The sequence below is a fragment of the Bos mutus genome, chromosome 6 (assembly GCF_027580195.1).
Source record: "Bos mutus isolate GX-2022 chromosome 6, NWIPB_WYAK_1.1, whole genome shotgun sequence".
NCBI classification, from domain to species: Eukaryota; Metazoa; Chordata; class Mammalia; order Artiodactyla; family Bovidae; genus Bos; species Bos mutus.
The window spans coordinates 57,121,557-57,144,591 of record NC_091622.1 but is presented as its reverse complement, the minus strand read 5'-3'; the positions used below and the strand labels follow the sequence as shown (position 1 = coordinate 57,144,591).

The window sequence follows — 23,035 nt, the reverse complement described above, 5'->3', positions numbered from 1 at the left end:
GTACACCAATTTGTCAAAAATTTCATGGTAAGACATGGTTTGAGGTGAATTCAGATTTAGATCCCAGAAGTTTCCTAATTGCAGTAGCTGAGAAAAAGAACACAAACCAAATTAAAAAGCAAAAAGACAAACAGACAAAAGACATTCTGCTAACCAGCTAAAATATCTTCTGAATGCAAGCAAAAGAAAAAATGAACTAAAAAAAAGAAATAAATTCTGATGAATCAAAAGTTGAACACCAGAGAAATATTACTAGGGTGTGGGAGGAACATTCCTGGAGAGGTAAGTCTTGATAAAAGGCAAGGAGCCCTTCTGTCTTTCAAACAACTGAATCCCAAGAGCCCTAAAGATGGTAAAACCTGGCCATGTTCCACCCCTGATCCTGGGACAGGAAATTATAAAAGCAAACACTTACCACAAAAGGGGTTGGGGTTATATCAGAAAAGAGGTACACTGGAATCCCCTGGCTGATAAACGTGGTTGCAGCAAGTCGGGCAAATCTGGAAATACAGAGTGACCGGGGAGAAAAGGAGAGTAGAGCTGTCAGGAGAGCAGGTGACAACAGAGAAGAAAATGAAGGTCCAACCATTTATTTTTTTATATTTATTTGACCGCCCCAGGTCTCAGTTGCAGCACTCCAGATCTTTAGGTGCGGTATGCAAGCTCTTAGTTGTGGCATGTGGGATCTAGTTCCCTGATCTGGGATCAAACCCAGGCCCCCTGCATTGGGAGCATGGAGTCTAGCCAGTGGACCACCAGGGAAGTCCCCCAACCGTTTCTTTAGACTGAGAACAGCAGCCAGATCGATGAAAACCTTAATTGTACTCTGCTGGCAGAGAACATTTAGCCTGGAGGAACCTAAGGAGTCATTTCATTCCACCCCTTTGTTTAAGAGAAATGGGACTAAAGTTGAGAAAGGCCAGATGACTTGTCCCATGTCCACCGGGCACACAGCAGCTAAGCCAGGCTGCACCCAAGTCTCTCAGCTCTCTTCCATCTCAGCGGGTCTCAGCCAAGGGCGGTGCTGCTCCCACGGGGCACCTGAATCATCTGGAGACAATTTCGGTTGTCACTGGGGTATGGTGCTAGTGGCAGCTGGCGGATGGAGGCCAGGGATGCTGCTAAGCATCCCACACTGCACAGGGCAGTGCCTGTAATGAAGAGTTATCTGGCCCTGTACCAAGTCGCATGGCACCAGGCAGAACGGAGAAGTCTCTACAGCTGTCACTGCCCAGGATACGCCATGAAGACTAGTGTTTGATTCAGTGTTGTCCTCTACAAAACACACGGCACACTGTCGTGAGTGTGAGCTATACGTGGGATACACGTCTGTATATGATACATATACATCTTGGCTCCTTTCAGCTCTTAAAAGATGACAAGTTTTTGACACTTTGACATATTTCTCAATTTCCACAGCATCTGGCTTAGGGCAGGACACAGAACATGGCAGCAAGTCTTTCTTCATGCTTAAAGTATTTCATCACAATAAACAATTTACTTCCAATGAACAATATTACACTATTAGAGGATTAAACAAAGTATTTGATCATTCTCTCAAATATTTCTTGAGCACTAACTGCATGGAACACTATTTTGGGAGCTGGCTAGGGCAAAAACAGCAAATCTTTAACAACTCAGGCATTAAAATTCCTAGAATTAAGAGTAATACAAAAATGATTTTGACAATTTAAAAAATGCCCCTATATAGGAGAAAGTAAAAAAACAACAAATTTTAGCAAAAATAATTTAAATAAAAACCTGAATTAGATACATACTGCATTCACTAAAAGGTACAAAAGTCACTTTTGCAACCTCAGGAAATTACATTGTTCATGTAAGCTATCAAGAGGAAGTGTTACAGCAAAAAAGAGGGTCATATGACATGATTATGACCAGTGATGGGCAAACTCCAGGCATTCTGTAAATAAAGTTTTACAAAACTTTACTCAGTCATGAATTGTTCATGGCTGTTTTCATGCTACATGGCAGAGCGGTGTGGTTGTAATGGAGACTGTGCTGCCTACAGTGTGTAAGATACTATTTGCCCTTTAGGGAAAAAGTTTGCTGACCCCTGGTGCCAGCCTCTTTATGTTTAAATTGTGGTACCTTCTCTCACTTTATGATCTCAGAGCAAAAAGTACCTAGATTACAGGTTTTGTGAGGACTAAATAAGTAAATACCTAGGTGCCTAACTCGCATTCAGCACTTGAATGATTCTAGCATCGCCACCACCACCATACCACCATCACCACCACTACCACCACCGCTACCATCATCATCATCACCACCATCATCATCATCACCACCATCACCATCATCATCACCACCATCACCATCACCATCTGCCTATAGCCACAAAAGACAGTCTCATTGGTTTGGGAATGTTACAACAATGCACTTTGCAATGGGCATTTAAGAATGAGAAGAAGCTCATGAGGCTTATAAATAGTAGAAGAAAAAAATTTCATAAAAGGAAAAAAAGTGAAGAGAAATAATGCTGCTGTTGTTCAGTTGCCCAGTCGTGTCCGACTCCTTGAGACCCCATGGACTGCCATACGACAGGCCTCTCTGTCCCTCACCATCTCCTGAAATTTTGCCCAAGTTCATGTCCATTGCATCCAGCCATCTAAATCCTCTGACGCCCTCTTCTACTTCTGCCTTCAATCTTTCCCCAAATCAGGGACTTTTCCAACAAGTCAGCTGTTTGCATCAGATGACCAAAATACTGGAGTTTCAACTTCGGCATCATTCCTTCCAACAAGTATTCAGGGTTGATTTTCCTTAAGATTGACTGATTTGATCTCCTTGCTGTCCAACGGACTCTCAGGAGTCTTCTCCAGCACCATAGTTCAAAGGCATTGAGACTGGAGATATCAAGGGAACATTTTGCCCAAGGATGGGCACAATAAATGACAAACAGTAGAGATCCCAGCAGACGCTGAAGAGATCAAGAAGGGAAGGAAAAAATACATGGAAGAACTGTATTAAAAAGATCCAGATGAACTGGATGACAATGATGGTGTGGTCAGCCACCCAGAGCCAGACATTCTGGAGAGCAAAGTCAAGTGGGCCTTACGAAGCACTGCTGTTAATAAAGCTAGTGTATGCGACAGAATTCCAGTAGAACTATTCAAAACCCTCAAGGATGATGCCATCAAGGTGCTGCATTCAATATGTCAGCAAATCTGGAAGACCAAGCAGTGACCACAGGATTGGACAAGCTCAATTCTCATCCCAATTCCCAAAAAGGGTAGACAAAAGAATGTGCTAACTACTGGACAATTGCACCCATCGCCCATGCTATTAAGGTCACACTTAAAATCTTGCATGCTAGGCTTCAGCATTATGTGAACCAAGAACTTTCAGATGTCTAAGCTGGATTTAGAAAAGGAAGAGGAACCAGAAATAACACTGCCATTTACAAAAAATTGCCTTAGATAGGTATTAAGTTCTACATTGTCTAAATAATTACATTTTCTTAACCCAAACATAAAACCAGAATTCTTAAAAGTTACAAACAGAATCTACCCATCTTTTTTATAGTTAAGCAATATAGCTGACAAATGTATTTAACGCCAACCTATTGAAATGGTGATTACAAATAAAACTACAAAATACACGACAAAAATATAGTTTCCTGAACATGAATATCTTTACGTACCTTCTGCTGCTGCCTCCACTTGCTGGATGGGCTCGAGCATCAAAGCTGATCACAACACCTCTTTGCTTCAGGTCACTGAATTGTTTTTCTAGGTACCTGCAAAATCCCTAAAAAACACCCATGAATTAAAAGACTATATACGTTTTAACACACCAAACCAAAAATTGATCAAGTTTTCTCTGCTTCCACAAGAGAACACTGTAGCAGGAGAGAAATCCCTCAGTAACTAAGTGAACTGCACAATAGGAAAACAACAGCTTTATTTATTTTCTATCTGTATGTATCAGGTACTGTGTTGGACACTTAGCGTTTATTATCAGTAATCCCAGATCAACTTGGCCAAGAAATCCCATTTTACAGATGGAAAAGCTAGAACTTTCAATGACTGGCCCAGTTTCAGATACACAAATAGCAGAGCCTAGATTTGTACCTGCAAGCCATGAAATTAAAAGAGGCCTGCTCCTTGGAATAAAAGCTCTGACAAACCTAGAGAGCACACTAAAAAGCAGAGATATTATTTTGCCGACAAAGGTCCATCTAGTCGAAGCTACGGTTTTTCCAGTAGTCATGTATGGATGTGAGAGTTGGACCATAAAGAAGGCTGAGCACCGAAGAATTGATACTTTTGAACCATGGTGTTGGAGAAGACTCTTGAGAGTCCCTTGGACTGCAAGGAGATCAAACCAGTCCATTCTGAAGGAAATCAACCCTGAATATTCATTGGAAGGACTGATGCTAAAGTTGAAGCTCCACTACTTTGGCCACCTGATGCAAACCACTGATTCATTTGAAAAGACCCTGATCCTGGGAAGATTGAAGGCAGGAGGAGAAGGGGACAACAGAGGATGAGACGGTTGCATGGCATCACTGACTCGATGGACATGAGTTTGAGTAAGCTCCGGGAATTGGTGATGGACAGGGAAGCCTGGCATGCTGCAGTCCATGGGGTCACAAAGAGTCGGACACGACTGAGTGATTGAACAACAACAGACTTGTGCCTGGGTCTGGTTAGAGGTGGTTCAGTGCTAAATTAAAAGTACACAGAATCTGTGGGCTTAGACCACCACTTGTGGGCAAATGACAAGTTCCTTAATCTCTCAGTGCCTCAGTTTTCTCTTCTGTAAAATGGGAACAGTACCTACTTCTAAGGACTACATGAGGACTAACTGAGTTAAGACATGCCATGAGCTAAGAATCCAACACCAAGGATGCACTGTGTGTTTGCTGCCACGAGCATTATTTTTACGGTCATTTTCCTTCAAAGCTTGCACCCATCTTATACAAATCTAAAATCTCTGAGGACAAGGAGGTGTTTCAGATATTTCAACTTGCTCTACATAAAGAAAAGTAAAAGAAATTCAACACAGTTTGTAAGATTTTGTCAGTTAAAAGATCTAAACTCGTTCTGTTTGTGAAATTATTTTCCAGCAGACAGATCTTAAGGAGGCTCTATCAGTCCACTATTATACAAATAGAAATTGTGCAGAGTTTGGGCTATTCCCATCCACCTAGCAATGGTCGAACACACAATTCCTGCATCTCAGTGGGTACAGTAACATCACCTCAGTCTGAAATATGGACGATTAGAAAACTGTGAACTTTGACTTCAAGAGGTTTTGATTACTGGACAAAATAGGTTTATTACAGGAATAAAAAGAACTCTGGTTGATTGCGTTATAATCACGGTTCATATTACTTGTTTCACTTTGATTAAAGGAAGTCATAAAATGAAACGTAACTCTTGTTTTTGGTAGGGCAATATTTCACAGCTTTGTTGCCAGAGTGGTGCCAGTTTAGAAAGCCTTTAGCTTTTCTTGTACAAAAATACTGCATTGGGCAAATCTTCTGAAGCTTCTGAGGGATGCAAAGTAACAAGCACACATGGGAGCTGTTTTTGTGGGGTTCCTAGAAGGTACAATGGCACCCCACTCCAGTACTCTTGCCTGGAAAATCCCATAGATGGAGGAGCCTGGTAGGCTGCAGTCCAAGGGCTCGCTGAGGGTCGGACACGACTGAGCGACTTCACTTTGACTTTTCACTTTCATGCATTGGAGAAGGAAATGGCAACCCACTCCAGTATTCTTGCCTAGAGAATCCCAGGGATGGGGGAGCCTGGTGGGCTGCCGTCTATGGGGTCGCACAGAGTCGGACACGACTGAAGCGATGTAGCAGCAGCAGCAGCAGTAGAAGGTACACAGATGCTCACACTCTAAGGCTTCCCATAGTGATAGTGCTCTTTCTCTGGCTGTGGTGGACCCCTGAGGTACGGCCCGTGTTCAAGAGGGTTAAAAGCATTCAGTTCAGTTCAGTCATTCAGTCATGTCCAACTCTGCGCGACCCCATGGACTACAGCACACCAGGCTTCCCTGTCCATCACCAACTCCCGGAGCTTACTCAAACTCATGTCCATCGAGTCGGTGATGCCATCCAGCCATCTCATCCTCTGTTGTCCCCTTCTCCTCCTGCCTTCAATCTTTCCCAGGGTCAGGGTCTTTTCAAATGAGTCAGCTCTTCGCATCAGGTGGCCAAAGTATTGAAGTTTCAGCTTCAGCATCAGTCCTTCCAATGAATATTCAAGACTGATTTCCTTTAAGATTGACTCATTGGATCTTCTTGCAGTCCAAGGGACTCTCAGGAGTCTTCTCCAACACCACAGTTCAAAAGCATCAATTCTTCCGTGCTCAGCTTTCTTTATAGTGCAAATCTCACATCCATATATGACTACTGGAAAAACCATAGCTTTGACAGACCTTTGTTGGTAAAGTAATGTCTCTGCTTTTTAATATGCTGTCTAGGTTGGTCATAGCTTTTCTTCCAAGGTGCAAGCATCTTTTAATTTCATGGCTGCATTCCCTGTTGTCAATGATTTTGGAGCCCAAGAAAATAAAGTCTGTCACTGTTTCCATTTTTTCCCCATCTATTTGCCATGAAGTGATGGGACTGGATGCCATGATCTTAGTTTTTGAGTATTGAATTTTAAGCCAGCTTTTTCACTCTCTTCTTTCACCTTCATCAAGAGGATGAAGTTCCTCTTCTCTTTCTGCCATAAGGGTAGTGTCAGATACTTAAAACTAAGATACTTTAGACTAAAGCACTCAGCCTTAGTCTAAAAGCCCTATTGTCTTCAAAGGGCTCTAAAAAACTCTAGGGCCTGCTGAGGTTGAGTACCTGAGGGCACAACTAAGAGAAGGGGATGCTTTTTCCACAGAAAAGACTCACTGAAGGATCAAAATATGATCGTAAAACAGAAGAAATACCCTCTATATAGCTTCCAAAGGTTAAACTAAACCAATATGGAAAAGCTACAGAAAGACAGATTTGGCTCAAAATAAAGAAACCGTTCTTAAATGAGAATGATCCAAAGATAGAATGGCTATTTCAGAAGACAATGAATTCTCCATCATTGATGTGTCAGGCTCAGTTAAGGAACCTAACAGGAAATGATAACTGCCAGCAATGAGGCAAACAATACAAAAATTTCCCTCTAGTCTCTATCCTGTTTCCCACCGGGATATTCCTGACTCACATCCACCAGCTTCTTAAATACAACCAGATGACTCTGGGGCACCAATAGGACGAGAGTCCACACAAGGGACCAGCAAGCAGGAGTGTTCAGAAGACTCCAGCCTCCACACCAGCCCATGTGATGCCAAAAGCAGCCGCCCCACTAAGCCCTACCCACATTACAGATCTGTGAGAAAAATAAACGTGGTTGTTGTTTAAAACCACCGTGCTTCATGTGATTCGTTGTACAGTCCTAGTAACAGAGCAAAGGGCAACCTTATCCATCAGCGTGATCCCATGTTACCCATAAACTAGAATGAGATTTCCAGGCTCACTTTATTCCAAGTCTTCCCTCCAGAAAGATCTCAGGGAGCCCTACTGCTTAACAGGTTATGTGTAGCCAGTGGTTTCCAGGGCAATTCAGGACCTTATGCAAGATTTCTTTCTTAGGATTTTGCTAGAACATGTCCAACTCTGTCTTTTTAAGTACACGTAAAGTACACATAATCACCAGTAGCTAATTTTCCCAGCCTTTTCTTTCCCGGACTAAAATGACCTTCATTTTTAACATGTCCCAGCAGCTGAAGAAACAGAACGACCTGTTCCACTTAATTTCCCTCACAGACAGAACTCTCAACACTCAGTGGCAGCTGTTTTGTCAAAGGCTTCATCTTTATTCCTAAAAGCTGAATGTAGCCCCGATAGTAAAATTCACAAATAAAGGCAAGGAAACTCAGCAATAATTTCCAACTATAGTATAAATTAGGAGAAGGCAATGGCACCCCACTCCAGTACTCTTGCCTGGAAGATCCCATGGACGGAGGAGCCTGGTAGGCTGCAGTCCTTGGTGTCGCTAAGAGTCGGGGACAACGGAGAGACTTCATTTTCACTTTTCACTTTCATGCATGGAGAATCCCAGGGACAGAGGAGCCTAGTGGGCTGCCATCTATGGGGTCACACAGAGTCGGACACGACTGAAGTGACTTAGCAGCAGCAGCATACTATAAATTAAAACTAAACAGAACTAATAACTCTTGGTTATTCTGGCAGTTAAAAAAAGTTTAAACACTGCTATCTGTACAACCATAACAAAAGTTATAAAAACATAAAAGTCCATCGGTTTAGTTGGTGAATTTGCACTGGAATGAAGCACCATGAGGGAATCTGTCTGTTTTAGTCATTATTATATTCCTGATGTCTGGCACCTAATAAATCTCTGTGAAATGAATAAATGAATGAATGAATTTCAAAACAATGCTGCTTCCACAGACTGTACAAGCCTAACTTTATGGAGTAAATGTGTGACACCCTGTGCCGAAGCAAACCCATCAGATTATTCCATAATGAAACCAAATTAGGTCTATCAAATACAAAAGGTGCCTGGAGTTAAATTAATTAAAAGAGGAGGCCATTGGACTGAGGTGGCTTTAATGCCTTAGGAGCCTACTAAGCAAGCCAAAACCTAACCTCATAAAAGCCTCAAGGTGAAGAATTCATAACTGAAGAACAGCCAATCACAAACAGCCAGCTAAGCCTTCCCAAATATGGCACCCACTTGAGCTGGAGCCAATCTATTCATTTCCTTGCTTTGTTTCTGCCTCTCCTCTATAAAAGTCTTTCCCCTAGTTCCTGTCAGTGGGGCGCTCTGAGGGGGAGCAGACTATGTGACCCTAAAACATGTCACTCTTGCATGTGGATCATTTTGAGCTGAGGCAATCAAGAGCCGGCAGACCAAAAAAAAACTTTTACCTCTTCCTTAGCTACCTAAAAGAATTCAGATAAGAAGCCTGATCCTGAAAGAGAGCTATTACCAGAGATAACTTTAAATCTGAAAGACCTATCTATATGGCAGGCAAATATCTACCAAACATCTCCTTTTCTACTGTCCTATGGACAGTATAAAAAACATATATATATATATACATATAAATATATATATATTTGAAAAAGTCAATCTGTCATTCTCCACTTTGAAGCTTCAACTGCTAGATTTGCCCTTGGGTCTCAGTGAGTTTATGGGGCTCCTATATGTATATAATTAAACTTGTTTACTCTTGTTAATCTGTCTTATGCCAATTTAATTAACAGACCAACCAAAGAATCTAGAAGTGTACAGAAAAAAGATTTTCTCCCCAACAGTTCCTACTTTCAGTTTAGAACTGCTTGATTCGAATAGATTTTTGCTCAAATAAATTCTTACTAAATTTAATATGCTTCAGTTTATTTTTTAACACTGGGAAAATGTTAAGAATTAAGTATAAAAATATGGTACCTGTGTTGTCTGAATGATGGTCAAGTCATTCATATGAGAAATTCCTGCTCCCATAGCAGCTCTAAGGCCAGCTGTCCCAAATTCCATTCGAGCGCTAAAACATTTTTGCAGTTCTTCTGTATTACCTGCTGCAATGAGTTGTTTCACTGATGCCAAAGTTAAAGGATTCTGCAAAACAGGAATGTATATGCCATTCCTGTTATTCACCTGACTATATCACCAGATATAGTCAGGTGAATAACATAATGAAAAAGCTGAAAAGAAAAAACAACCAACCAACCCACAATAATTCTAATCTACAGGAGAAAAAAGTATATATGTATGTGTTTGAAAAGAATATATATATATACACATATATATATATATATATACACATACATATACATATTGTCATTGCTGTTCTTCAGTCGCTAAGTCATGTCTGACTCTTTTGCAACCGCATGGACTGCAGCCCACCAGGCTCCTCTGTCTATGGGGTTTTCCAGGCAAGAATACTGGAGTGGGTTGCCATTTCTTTCTCTAGAGGATCTTCTCACACCAGGGATCAAGCCCATGTCTCCTGCATTGGCAGGTGGATTCTTTACCACTGAGCCACCAGGGAAGCCCACACATACATATACACACAGGTATAGGCTTTTCAGTTTTATGAGGCTTTTGAAATTTGAAATATCAAGTTGGTCTTTTAAAAGTTATAATGTGTGATACTGCGATATAATAAGAAATACATGAGACTTCCCTGGCAGTCCAGTGGTTAAGACTCTACACTTTCAATGTAGGGGGTGTGGGTTCAATCCCTAATTAGCAAACTAAGATCCCACATACTGCATGGTGTGAACAAAAATTTTTTTTTTAATTAAGAAATATATATTTATTGTTCCTGAGACGGTAAAGACTCTGAGTACAATGAGGGAGACCTGGGTTTGATCCCTGGGTTGGGAAGATCCCCTGGAAAAGAGAATGGCAACCCACTCCAGTATTCTTGCCTGAAGAATTCCATGGACAGAGGAGCCTGGCAGGCTACAGTTCATGGGGTCAAAAAGAGCTGGACAGGACTAAGTGACTAACACTTTATTGTTCCTAGTTTCTAGCAAAGAGGTCATAAAACCCTGAATGATTAGGATGAAAGTTGCATCTTCTGTTATTTATAATAAATCTCTTTCGTCCATATCTGAGTTTATCCTAATGAGGTGACTACTGGAACCAACCAAGTGATCAGCTGATGGGAACTTTCAACTCCATCCTCCCCTGAATTCTAACAAGGGGAGGGGCTGGAGATTAAGATTAATAACCAGTAGCCAATAATATCAGAGAAGGCAATGGCAACCCACTCCAGTGTTCTTGCCTGGAGAATCCCAGGGACGGGGGAGCCTGGTGGGCTGCCGTCTATGGGGTCACACACAGTCGGACATGACTGAAGTGACTTAGCAGCAGCAGTAGCGGCCAATAATTTAATTAATCACATCTATGTAAAGGCACTGAAGCTCTGCACCTCTTCCCACCATACCTTGCCCTATGGATCTCTTTCAGTTGACTGTTCTTGGGTTGTGTCCTTCATTAAAAAGAATTGGTAATAATAAGTAAAGTGCCTTCCAGAGTTCTGTAAGCTATCCTAGAAAATCACCAAACCCTAGAAGGGGGTCATGAGACCCCCCTGGTTTACTGCTGCTTGGTCAGAAGTATGGGTGATAATGTGGGGCTTCTGTGGGTATCTTCAGTGGGAGCAATCCTGTGGGATGGACCCCTTAAGCGGGGTCGGTGGGGGGCAGGGTCTACACTAACTCTGGGTAGTTAGTGTCACGGTTGAGTTAAACTGAAACCCAGTTGATGTTCACAGAAAAATGAGAACTTGTTCGGTGTGAAAAACTCAAACATTTTGTGTCTGAAGTATTACGAGTACAAGGAAATCGGTTTTCCTTTATAACATAAGTGTTACTTTCTTCCCTACAAAGGTAAGCACTTTTGGAGAAACGGGATCAATACACAGGTTTTGGGGTCTAAGACTCAGAATGGAATCCCAGCCACATCATTATCCAACAAATTTATACTGTTGGGCAGAATATCTAGTTTCTTGAATTCTGAGTTTCTTCATCTCTAAAATATGAACAACCTATAACCTTCCTTACAAGGTGGTTCTGAGGTGGTTTATAAAACACCCTTTTCTGTCTGGCATCTAGCAATAATCAAATGTTCATTTTCTTCCCTAATATCTTCAAATTTTCCTAGAGTGATAAGCTTATATAATTTAAATCAAAACACTACTTTGGTAGTATTTTGGTCTTTTAAAAATTATAATGTGTGATCCTGTGATATAATAAGAAATACATGAGACTTCCCTGGCAGTCAAATTTGAATCTTGCACTAACTACAATAGACAGGCAACTAACAAAACCCCCATCTTATAGATGGAGAAGCCTCAGATATAGTGTCTTGCTTAAACTGCATGAAAAGCATTAACTTAGTACCTTTTCTGTTACATTGACTGCTTCAAATGGACACTCACATGAATCATTCATTTTTTTGGTACAACGGTTACACAAAATGTTAAGAATGGAGAAAAATGACAATTACATTAATTTCACATCAAACTTTTAAATTAAGAATTCAGGGTAACAAACTTTATTTCTATCTTCCAGCTATCATCTCAAGTAGACAAACATGCAGGCAAAACATGGCCACATAATTAAACTTTGAAATGCTACTGAAATAAAACACTGGTTTTCTGGAATTAAGCCCACATTTTCAGATTGTTCCAGATTCAACAAGAAACAAGTAAAAGCCCATTTTCTTAGTTAAAAGCAATAGCCACTGACCACAGAGCACAGGCTGACCTATCAGATTGTCAGGTGCCCCCAAGTTAGGGCTCAGATCTGGAATGTAAAAGCGGTTCAACAGATATTTGCGGAGGGAATGAGAAAACACAGAGACTTCAAGGTCATACTCAATACCCGGTAATTCTTTCATTCACAGTGTAGACGTGGAAAATCCTAATTGACTTTCAATATCTCTAAAAGACCAAATAGCCAGAGAGAAACCAAAGGAGGCAGAAAGACAAGAATAAAAAATCAGGAGGTCAGTGGAGACCAGAATAAGATGTGCAAATGACACGTGTGTCAGGGTCCAAAGGAATGGGGATGGAGGCACTTTGGAAATGCTGGAGGGTACCTGCTGGGTGCCTCACCACCCTTGGGGCAATCAGACCAGAGTGCTGCAATGCTTTTAGCTGGCCGCAAGTTCCCTCTGGGTGCCTGTCTCAAGTCAAAGAAGAAACTGAGAAAGGGAAGAACAAGAGGAGTGGCAGAAATTTAAAAATAAGAAAAACACCCCCTCACTTCTATCTAGTGAGGTACTCTCTGTATACACAGATACAACATTTTGTAGAAACTAGATTTTTATTTCTTCAAAGGGAAAGTTTTATGAAACTAATTCATTACCAATTATGACTTTAAAACATTTCTACTCACTGCCAGTTACTGAGTTATCAGAAATGGGGGCTTTTCCCTCCTCCAAAGAATTATAAGAAAAAGGAGTTGCCCATAGCATCCAGAAACAGTCTGTACTGGCATTTCCTGGGCAGGGGCGGGAGGGTGAAGGGGAAGTCCTCACTGACTCAATATCCCAGGCCTCTACCACTGTGCAGGCTTATGGACCATGCAAGTTAGTGAAGAAGTGGGCAGCACCTGCTATGTGATTTGCTGGGGCCTGCAAAACAAAAAAGGAACTCCTTGTTAAAAATATTTTTAAAAATTTTAAAGTGGGACAGAATATTAAACCAAGTGCTGGGCCCTCCGAGGAGAACAGGTTCTGTGCAACCCAGTGAATCTCTTGTCTTTGAAATCAGCCCTGGAGACAGACATTGGTAAATAAACCCACAAGCAAGTGTTTTTTGTTTTTGGCCAATCTCTTTAAGGGGTATGAGGGAAAAGAACAGTATGTTTAAGGAGAGTATTAGAAAGAAATAATTCACCCTTGGGAGCCAGGGAAGGCCTCTCTACATAAGCCACATTTAAATTCAGACCTGAAACAGGAGAAACAAGTTTAGCAGAAGAGAGCCAGAGGAAATGTCTAGGAATGCAAACAGGTGCAAGAGACAGAACAAATAGGAAGTGAGTAACCCAGGTTAGAAAGGAGACTGGGAATGGTGTCTGGAGCTGAGTCCCTGCTCCAACACCTCAGAGAGTGAAAAGCTGGGGTGCTGTGTCCAAGGGGCTCCCCATCTTCTTCCCAGCAAAGTCAGAGACCTGAGAAAAACGCCAGAAGCCAAGCGGGCCCAACGGAAAGCACCTATACTGGCAACCAAGCGCCTGGGAATGCCGCTCTGCCAAGTCCCCAGGAGCCTGAGGGACAGCGGGAACCATTTTGGGTCGCTGGGGGATGCACCGCCGACTGCAGAGGGCGGGCCCCGCGGGCAGAGTGGCAGGAACCCGCGGTCGCCTCTATCAGAGGAGGCCCCCGGAGCCCGGCTCGCTCCCCTACTCCTGGCTCGCCGGACCGCAGGTCTGGTTGCGGAACAACCTTTCCGGGCCTACTTGGAATGGGCCACAAACCAGCCACACCGACGAGGCCTGGCGGCCGCCCCTTATCCTTCTGGCAGGACCCGCTCGGCCTTGCGGGGTGGGCGGTGAGGGAAGGAAGCACTTTCACTCACCACAGGAAAGGGGATCCCGCACCTCCCCGGGTCGCTCGCGGCCCCAAGGGACCCCCTCACCTTGTCCCATCTCAGCCACTGGGCCGTCTCCTGGTCCAGCCGGGAGTCCATGCCTGCGTCGCCGCCTCCCGGAGCCCCCGTCGCAGCTGCCGCCGCCAACGCCGCCACCTCCAACCGCGCTGCCACCACCAAGTTCAGGAGGTGGCGAGACCTTCCTTCCGGCGGGGCGGGGAGAGGCGGGGACAGGGCGGGGAGATCCGGCTCGGGAGCCACCAGCGTCCCGGAGGAAAATGACTCGCTCGGCCTAAGAGCACGCCTCCTGGCGGTGTGCCCGCGCGCCTGGGCCGGGGAGAGGGAGGCGGGGCAGCGGGATAGAAGTGTGGGGATGGAGGTGGGGCTGCCGAAAGCTCAAGAGGTTACTCCTATGCCTGGTGGCTCAGACAGTAAAGTGTCTGTCTGCAATGCAGGAGACCCGGTTCGATCCCTGGGTTGGGAAGATCCCCTGGCGAAAGAAATGGCAGCCCACTTCAGTATTCTTGCCTGGAAAATCCCATGGACAGCAGAGCCTGGTAGGCTACTGTCCGTGGGATCGCAAAGAGTCGGACACGACTGAGTCACTTCGCTTCACTTCACACTTCAGCCATTCATTCAGGTCCTACTGAGCTCCAGGCACCGGGTCGGGAGCCGGGATCCGAGCACCGGTAAACCCAGAGAGGAGCCTAAAAATTATGCAGAAATTCTGAGGGTCAAGAATAACCGAGAAAAATCTTGAAGATTAGGTGGGACGATTAAGATAGATAGATGGTGAGACAGAATGGAGAGTCCAGAAACAAGTCTACCCGTGTGGACGTGTGTGTGTGTGTTTGTGCTCAGTCGTGTCGGACTCTGCGACTCCATGGACTATGGCCCGCCAAGCTTCTCTCTCCATGGGACTTTTCAGTCAAGAAGACTGGAGTGGGTTGCCGGTTCCTCTAGGGTTATCTTCCCGACCCAGAGATCCAACCCATGTCTTCTGAGTCTCCTGCATTGGTAGGCAAATTCTTTACCACTAAGCCACAGTTCATTTATTTCAGAGGTGGCGCTGCAGAGCACGGGGAAAGATTGGTATTTTCAGTTAATGGTGCTAGGTCAATTGGATATCTATGGAGGAAGAAGAAAAAAGAAACTTGAGCCCCTCCCTCACATCACATCTCATATAAATATGCATTCCAGATTAGTTGTAGATCTAAGTGTGAAATGTACAATGAAATTTCTTGAAACTAATGAGTTATCTTCATGATCTTAGGACCACTAACCCATAAAGGTGGAGAAGAAAATGGCAACTCACTCCAGCATTCTTGCCTGGAGAATCCCATGGGCAGAGGAACCTGTCAGGCTACAGTCCATGGGGTCCCAAGAGTCCCACATGACTTAGTGACTAAACCAACCAACCAACCCATAAAGGAGATGCATGCAGTGAGCATGAAAATGTATATGCAAGAATGTCTCTAACGTCATTATTCGTAATGGCTCCCAAATGTCCATCAACAATACAATAGATAAATACATTGTAGTATATTCATTCAATGATATAGGCAAAGTATGGTCTATTCATACAGCAGGGAAAAAGAAATATTGTACACATTATAGATACGGCTCACAAACATTATGTTGAATGAAGGGCTCCCCACCCCCAATATTGGCTTATTCCTCATATATGAAATTCTAAAATAGGTAAAAATATAACGAAAGGAAACAGATCAATCGTGTCCAAGAATTGGGGGTAGGGAGAGCAGTTGTTTACAAAGGGCACAAGGGAATTTGTGGAGTGATAGAATTGTTTTGTATCTTGGCTGAGGTTATAATAAACACAATACAGGTTCATCAAATCTCATGCAACTGTGTATCAAGCGAGCTCAGTAGCTGGTAATAGTTCCCTGGGCTGCACCTATAAATTGTGCATTTTCTGTGTACTCTCTTTCTTTTTTGTATTTATTTATTTATTCAATTTCAATTTTAAAAAGAAAACAATATATATCCAGGATCTATGATAGCTAGCTAAGTGTAATGAGAAATATATCATATAATCATACTGTCACAGCAGGCAGGTATTGGAGAAATGGGGGCAGGGGGCAGGTGTCAGGAAATCACGGAAATCGCGCATCTTGTAAACAACAGGAATCCATAGGCAGACAAAGGGAAACCAGAACTTTCAGACCACAAGAAATTGGGTGAAAAGGATCTGAATGAGTGCGTGCTCAGCCGCATTCAGCTCTTTTCAAGACCCCATGGACTGTAGTCCACCAGGCTTTTCTGTTCATGGGATTTTCCTGGCAAGAATACTGGAGTGAGTTCCCATGGCCTCTCCAGGGGATCGTCCCAACCCAGGGGTCTTCCTGATCCAGGGATGGAAACTGAGTCTCTTCTGTCTCCTGCATTATAGGTGGATTATTTACTGCTGAGCCACCAGGGAGGCCTATAAGGGTCTGAGTGGCAGACAAAGAAAGGTGGGGAAAGATGGTCATTTCCGGCATCCAAATTTAACACCTTTTGCTCATTTTGCTCTCATTAGATTGTTGCTGTTGTTCAGTCTGTAGTGTTGCTGTTGTTCAGTCCGTAAGTCATGTCTCACTCTTTGAGACCCCATAGATTGCAGCTTGCCAGGCTTCCCTGTCCTTCACTGTCTCCTAGAGCTTGCTCAAACTCAGGTCCATTGAGTTGATGATGCCATCCAACCATCTCATCCTCTGTCATCCCCTTCTCCTCCTGCCTTCAATCCTTCCCAATGTCAGGGTCTTATGAATCGGCTCTACTCATCAGGTGGCCAAAATATTGGAGTTTCAGTTTCAGCATTAGTCCTTCCAATGAATATTCAGGACTGATTTCCTTTAGGACTGACCAGTTTGATCTCCTTGCTGTCCAAGGGACACTCAAGAGTTTTCTTCAACACCACAATTTGAAAGCATCAATTCTTCGGTGCTCAGCCTTCTTTATGGGCCAACTGTCACATCCGCACATGATTACTGGAAAAACCATAGCTTTGACTAGATGGACCTTTGTTGGCAAAGTGATGTCTCTGCTATTTTAACATGCTGTCTAGGTTTGTCATAGCTTTCCTTCCAAGGAGCAAGTATCTTTTAATTTCCTGACTGCAGTCACCATCTGCAGTGATTTTGGAACCCAAGAAAATAAAGTCTGTCACTGTTTCCATTGTTTCCCTATCTATTTGCCATGAAATGATGGGACTGGATGCCATGATCTTAGTTTTTTGATCAGCCTTACAAATAAGAAGTACTCATCATACACTGATGCCATGACACTGATCTAAGTTAAATAAGGACAAAAATCTCTCCTCAGAAGAATGAGCAGGGGTAAAAATCAGGGAAGACAACAGCAAACTCCTCCTTCCCTGGTGAATACTCGGCCCCTTTGTTTGTATCCCCCTCTTAACCAGCTTGCCAAAGAAATCCAGGGCAGCAGCTCTTCACCTGCCCGCCCAGTCTCCCTCTGAGAGCAAATCCTTGCTTAAATAAACTCTCATTTTACTTTCTTAACCTCTATGCTTTGTCTCCAAATTCTCTTGTGATGGAGAAAGAACCTCAAGTTCACTGGCAACAATATGATCATATAATTACACCAGTTATATATCAGTTGATAAGTTTGTAATTAATTACACCAATCATATCAGTTAATAAGTAATTATAAACTGATGAGAAGGCTGGAAGGAAAGCAAGGAGATTCCATGAGGGTTCACGTTAGGTCAGGAAAGCTTCCCTCAGTACTTGAGGCTTGTGAGGGTTTCCCAGGTGGCAGGTAAAGAACCTACCTGCCAATGCAGAAGATGTAAGAGACACAGGTTTGATCCCTGGGTTGGGAAGATCCCCTGCAGGAAGGCATGGCAACTCACTCCAGTTTTCTTGCCTGGAAAATTCCATGGACTGAGCAGCCTGGCAGCTTACCACCCAGAGGGTAGCAAAGAGTTGGACAATATGAAAATCGACTTAGGATACATGCACCAGGGGACAGGAGGGAAGGACGCAGTTGATATTGAGGGAGGCAACCGGGAAAATACTTTTTGGATAGAGACCCTGTAAGTGCGGTGCTCCTTCCAGCTGAAAGTCCCAAGAAACTGGACACAGGGAGGTAGATGAGAAGGAAGAGAGGCAGCCTCTGTCTCCCCACCTGGCAGGTTGTCATGGGTCAGCCACTCTCAGGCTGTCTTCTTTCTCTGCACCAGACCAAGCTTCTTTTCAACATGCTAGGACCAAAACTGTGTGACGCAGAGTCTGAGACCAGACAGGTGTCAACGTAAGAAAAACACACAACCTAAAAGTTGTGAGTTGAACTTGGCTCAGGGACATTACTGAGGCCTGCAGCCCAGGAGACGTCCTTTCAGATAGCTCTGAGGACCTCCTCTGAAGAGGTGAGGGGGGAGTCAAGATATGTAGGAGTTTTCTGCTGGGAAAAAAACCATGTAGTTGGACATCAAAAGATTACTGCTAATCATAAAAAGCAGACATCTCAACCTAATGATTTTAGTGCTTGTATGGGAAGATGCAAAAGTCTAAGCTCATTGACATTATTCCTTAGATACACATCTGAACCAGTATTCAAAGCACAGAGGATTTCCTGTTTTTCTCCATTCTGAATTCCCCTCAGAGAGTACTTCGGGGTGCTTAGTGGGATATAGTGCCTAATGGCTTGATGCTGGGCAACATTTGTTATTTACTGGAATGGCAGGCAACATTCCCTTTCGAGACATGTCTCACGTGCCCTTCTTTCCCTGTCAAATACCAGAGGTCTCCCAGGTGGAACTGTGTAGCTTCTAGCCTTCTGCCAGGGTAGGGAAGGGGTAGGGGAGAGAGGGAGGGGGTGGTCCTGGGCCTCAGGGGTCCAATCACAACCTCCATGATGAGGGTGGTGGTCACTGAATCTCTGCTACAGTTCAAAAGACGTAAGGAATCTGGTGGCCACAGGATATTTTGATGCTTCTCATTATATTAATCAGTATAGAAGTTATGGGTCCATGGAGACATCCTGTCTGAACTATTTTAACTTCCGTTTGGGACACCAAGGGGCAGGTATCTCAGTGCTCAATATGCAAGCAAAGAAAGCAAGTAAAATTCTTTAACCCTAGGGGAACTTTTCACAGGGAAATTTCCAAGTTGTAAATAAATCCTCGTCCCTTAATTGTGAAGAGCACCAAGATCTCAGGTTCTGTGCAGAAAACAACGCATGATTGGCTTGCTCTGTTACTCCCTTCTGCTTCCCATGCAAAGCAGAAAAAGTCCTCTGCATTTATGTTAGGGGATCCCTACACCCAGGAGACTTTCTGAGGGTCTCCTGTAACTAAGATGCCTGCACTGGAGGTCCTTTTGGTTCTGACAATGATGCTACCATGACCTGAAGCAGTAGATTCTCATACATGATCCCCAAATTAACATTTCATGTCTGTGGAAGCCCATGTAGAATACTAGAATGTTGGAGCAGAAACAGCTCTTTGGGATCAATTTGGACCTCGTTTTATAGATGAGGGAATAGAGACAAAGTTTCCAAGTCCCTCTCTGAGACAGAGCCAAGATTCTCCTGCCTGGTCTCTTGATTTTCTAATCCGGTGTTCAATCTCCAGCTCCACTCAGCCCATTTCTCCACATGTCCATAGAAGGAAGCTCGTAAACTCTGGTAACTTGTTTCCATGTGACAGCAGCTGGCTCCTGATGTAAAACAAATATTAATCATTTCTGTCACTGATACATTAGGTGATGTTCAAAATAACTTAATTTGTTTGTGCGTGCTCCCTTGTTTAATTTGTTTGTGCATGCTCTCTTGTCACCTGAGAAGTGTTTCACATGTGGAGATCCCATTTTCCTGGGAAACCTTCCCAGTTTTCCCAGACACCTTGTCAGTGATTCCACCAATTCATTTATATCCAGCCCAAGAACAGTTATTCTAAAACTTTTGATTTTGGGAAGTTTTAAATGTTTATTAAAATTATCCCCAAAGTAAATACCTAGGTCAACTATGATTATCCATGCCAATCTTGTTTCATGTACCCACTTCTCCTTCCTGCATATTTTGAAGAATATTTCAGACATCATATTATTCTATAATTTTTTAGTGTGTGTCTATAGAAGATAAGGATACCTTAAAAATAACCACAAATCATTATCTCACCTAAAAATTGTATAGTTAAAGTTAGTAAGCCCTTCAGTTCAGTTCAGTCACTCAGTCGTGTCTGACTCTTTGTGACCCCATGGACTGCAGCATGCTAGGCCTCCCTGTCCATCACCAACTCCCAGAGCTTACTCAAACTCATGTCCATCAAGTCAGTGATGCCATCCAACCATCTCATCCTCTGTTGTCCCCTTCTCCTCCCACCTTCAATCTATCCCAGCATCAGGGTCTTTTCCATTGAGTCAATTCTTCACATCAGGTGGCCAAAGTATTGAAGTTTCAGCTTCAGCATCAGTCGTTCCAATGAATATTCTGGGTTGATTTCCTTTAGGATTGACTGGTTTGATTTCCTTGCAGTCCAAGTGACTCTCAAAAGTCTTCAGACTTATAGATCTTCTTTAATCTATAGGTTCTGACTAACTTTCCTTGTAATTTATTTGTTGAAGGAACTGGATTGTTTGTCCTATAGAGCTTTCCACAGTCTAGATTTTGCTGATTGTATCTCCATCTCTGTTAGCATGTTTCTCTGTCTCTTGTATTGCTTATAAATTCATCACATTATAATTTTCACTTTGTGGTCTCTTCTTCACTAATCTCCTTGAAGATAGGAATGGTGTTTTATTTATCTTTGCCTACCCAGAGCCTAGCAGATTCTCTGGTGGTTCAGTGGTAAAGAATCTGCTTACAATGCAAGAGAAACAGGAGACATGGGTTAGATCCCTGGGTTGGGAAGGTCCCCTGGAGGAGGAAATGGCAACCCACTCTAGTATTCTTGCTGGAAAAATCCCATAGGGTCACAAAGAATTGGACACAACTGAGTACCCATGCTATGCTATGCTACCCAGAGTCTAGCACTGTAAATGCCCAATAAAAGGATGAAGAAATGAATGAAGAAAAGAACAGGAGACTGTTCTTTCCTCAGTAGAAAAGGGAAGTTCCAGAGTTAGGACTGGCCCTCTAGGTTCCATCCTTTGTTCTCTGAGGGCCCCGAGCAAGTCACTTAAACTTTCTTGGACTCACTTTCTCAGGCTTTTCTCTGTGCTGATCCTTGAAAACAGGTCAAGCAAGATCTGGTCTGAAGCCTCTGCCTGCATTGCCCTCCCCAGATATCCCAGTGCCAAATATCCACGTGTAACTTAGGCTTCTGCTTAATTATCCCCTCATTAGAAAGTCTCTCTTCTGTAAAGAGCTGGTAAATGTTTCACATCTAGCTCTCTGGGATAAAAAGCCCTGATTTGTGTTAACAGTGTTTGTCAATTTCTGTGGTGTAAAGACATCCACTTTGGCTGTTTCCCTGCTACCAACATGATGTCACTGAACAAACAGCTAGGAGGAGATGCAAAGTTGCATGCCATGTAATGTTTCCAATGCACAGATAGAATACATATAAATAACTTAAAGAACATAAATAGTAGCAACACGTAGTAAAATCAATAGAAAATGGTGAGTTTTGAGTATTTATTACATTTTTATTATTATGTATTTACTTGGAAGTTTGTAACATTTAAATTTTAATGATGGCAGTGTCTAATATCTGGCTAGTAAGTCCCATGGATGGAGGAGCCTGGTAGGCTGTAGTCCATGGGGTCGCTAAGAGTCAGACACCACTGAGCGACTTCCCTTTCACTTTTCACTTTCCTGCATTGGAGAAGGAAATGGCAACCCGCTCTAGTGTTCTTGCCTGGAGAATCTCGGGGACAGGGGAGCCTGGTGGGCTGCCGTCTGTGGGGTCGCGGAGAGTCGGACACGACTGAAGCAACTTGGCAGCAGCAGCAGTAAAATTTCTAACAATTTGCTAGTCAGCTCTGATAAACTGTCAGGGCATATCTTCCTTCTCCTAAATGGTATCTGTACCCCTTTCAGCAATATGTGAACTGTGAACTTCCTGATGTTCAAGCTGGTTTTAGAAAAGGCAGAGGAACCAGAGATCAAATTGCCAACATCCACTGGATCATCGAAAAAGCAAGAGAGTTCCAGAAAAACATCTATTTCTGCTTTATTGACTATGCCAAAGCCTTTGACTGTGTGGATCACAATAGACTGTGTGGATCACAATAAACTTTGGAAAATTCTGAAAGAGATTGGAATACCAGACCACCTGATCTGCCTCTTGAGAAATTTGTATGCAGGTCAGAACTGGACATGGAACAACAGACTGGTTCCAAATAGGAAAAGGAGTTGGTCAAGGCTGTATATTGTCACCCTGCTTATTTAACTTATATGCAGAGTACATCATGAGAAATGCTGGGCTGGAAGAAACACAAACTGGAATCAAGATTGCCGGGAGAAATATCAATAACCTCAGATATGCAGATGACACCACCCTTATGGCAGAAAGTGAAGAGGAACTCAAAAGCCTCTTGATGAAAGTGAAAGTGGAGAGTGAAAAAGTTGGCTTAACGCTCAACATTCAGAAAACTAAGATCATGGCATCTGGTCCCACCACTTCATGGGAAATAGATGGGGAAACAGTGGAAACAGTGTCAGACTTTATTTTTCTGGGCTCCAAAATCACTACAGATGGTGACTGCAGCCATGAAATTAAAAGACGCTTACTCCTTGGAAGGAAAGTTATGACCAACCTAGATAGCATATTAAAAAGCAGAAACATTACTTTGCCAACAAAGGTCCATCTAGTCAAAGCTATGGCTTGTCCGGTAGTCATGTATGGATGTGAGAGTTGGACTCTAAAGAAAGCTGAGTGCCAAAGAATTGATGCTTTTGAACTGTGGTGTTGGAGAAGACTCTTGAGAGTCCCTTGGACTGCAAGGAGATCCAACCAGTCCATTCTGAAGGA

General features: G+C 43.2%; 1 protein-coding gene across 1 annotated transcript in view; it reads right to left on the bottom strand.

The window, feature by feature from the left end:
* PGM2 (phosphoglucomutase 2) overlaps positions 1 to 14,321 on the bottom strand; it is a 41,519-nt gene extending 27,198 nt beyond the window's left edge. Inside the window, exons 1-4 of the mRNA XM_005899275.3 lie at positions 14,146 to 14,321; positions 9,441 to 9,608; positions 3,665 to 3,771; positions 416 to 500 (exon numbers count right to left, since the gene is read on the bottom strand). Of these exons, the coding sequence (XP_005899337.1) occupies positions 416 to 500; positions 3,665 to 3,771; positions 9,441 to 9,608; positions 14,146 to 14,196 (411 nt within the window). The 5' untranslated portion in view covers positions 14,197 to 14,321. The remainder of the gene's footprint in view (positions 1 to 415; positions 501 to 3,664; positions 3,772 to 9,440; positions 9,609 to 14,145) is intronic.
* Positions 14,322 to 23,035: the final 8,714 nt, after the last annotated feature.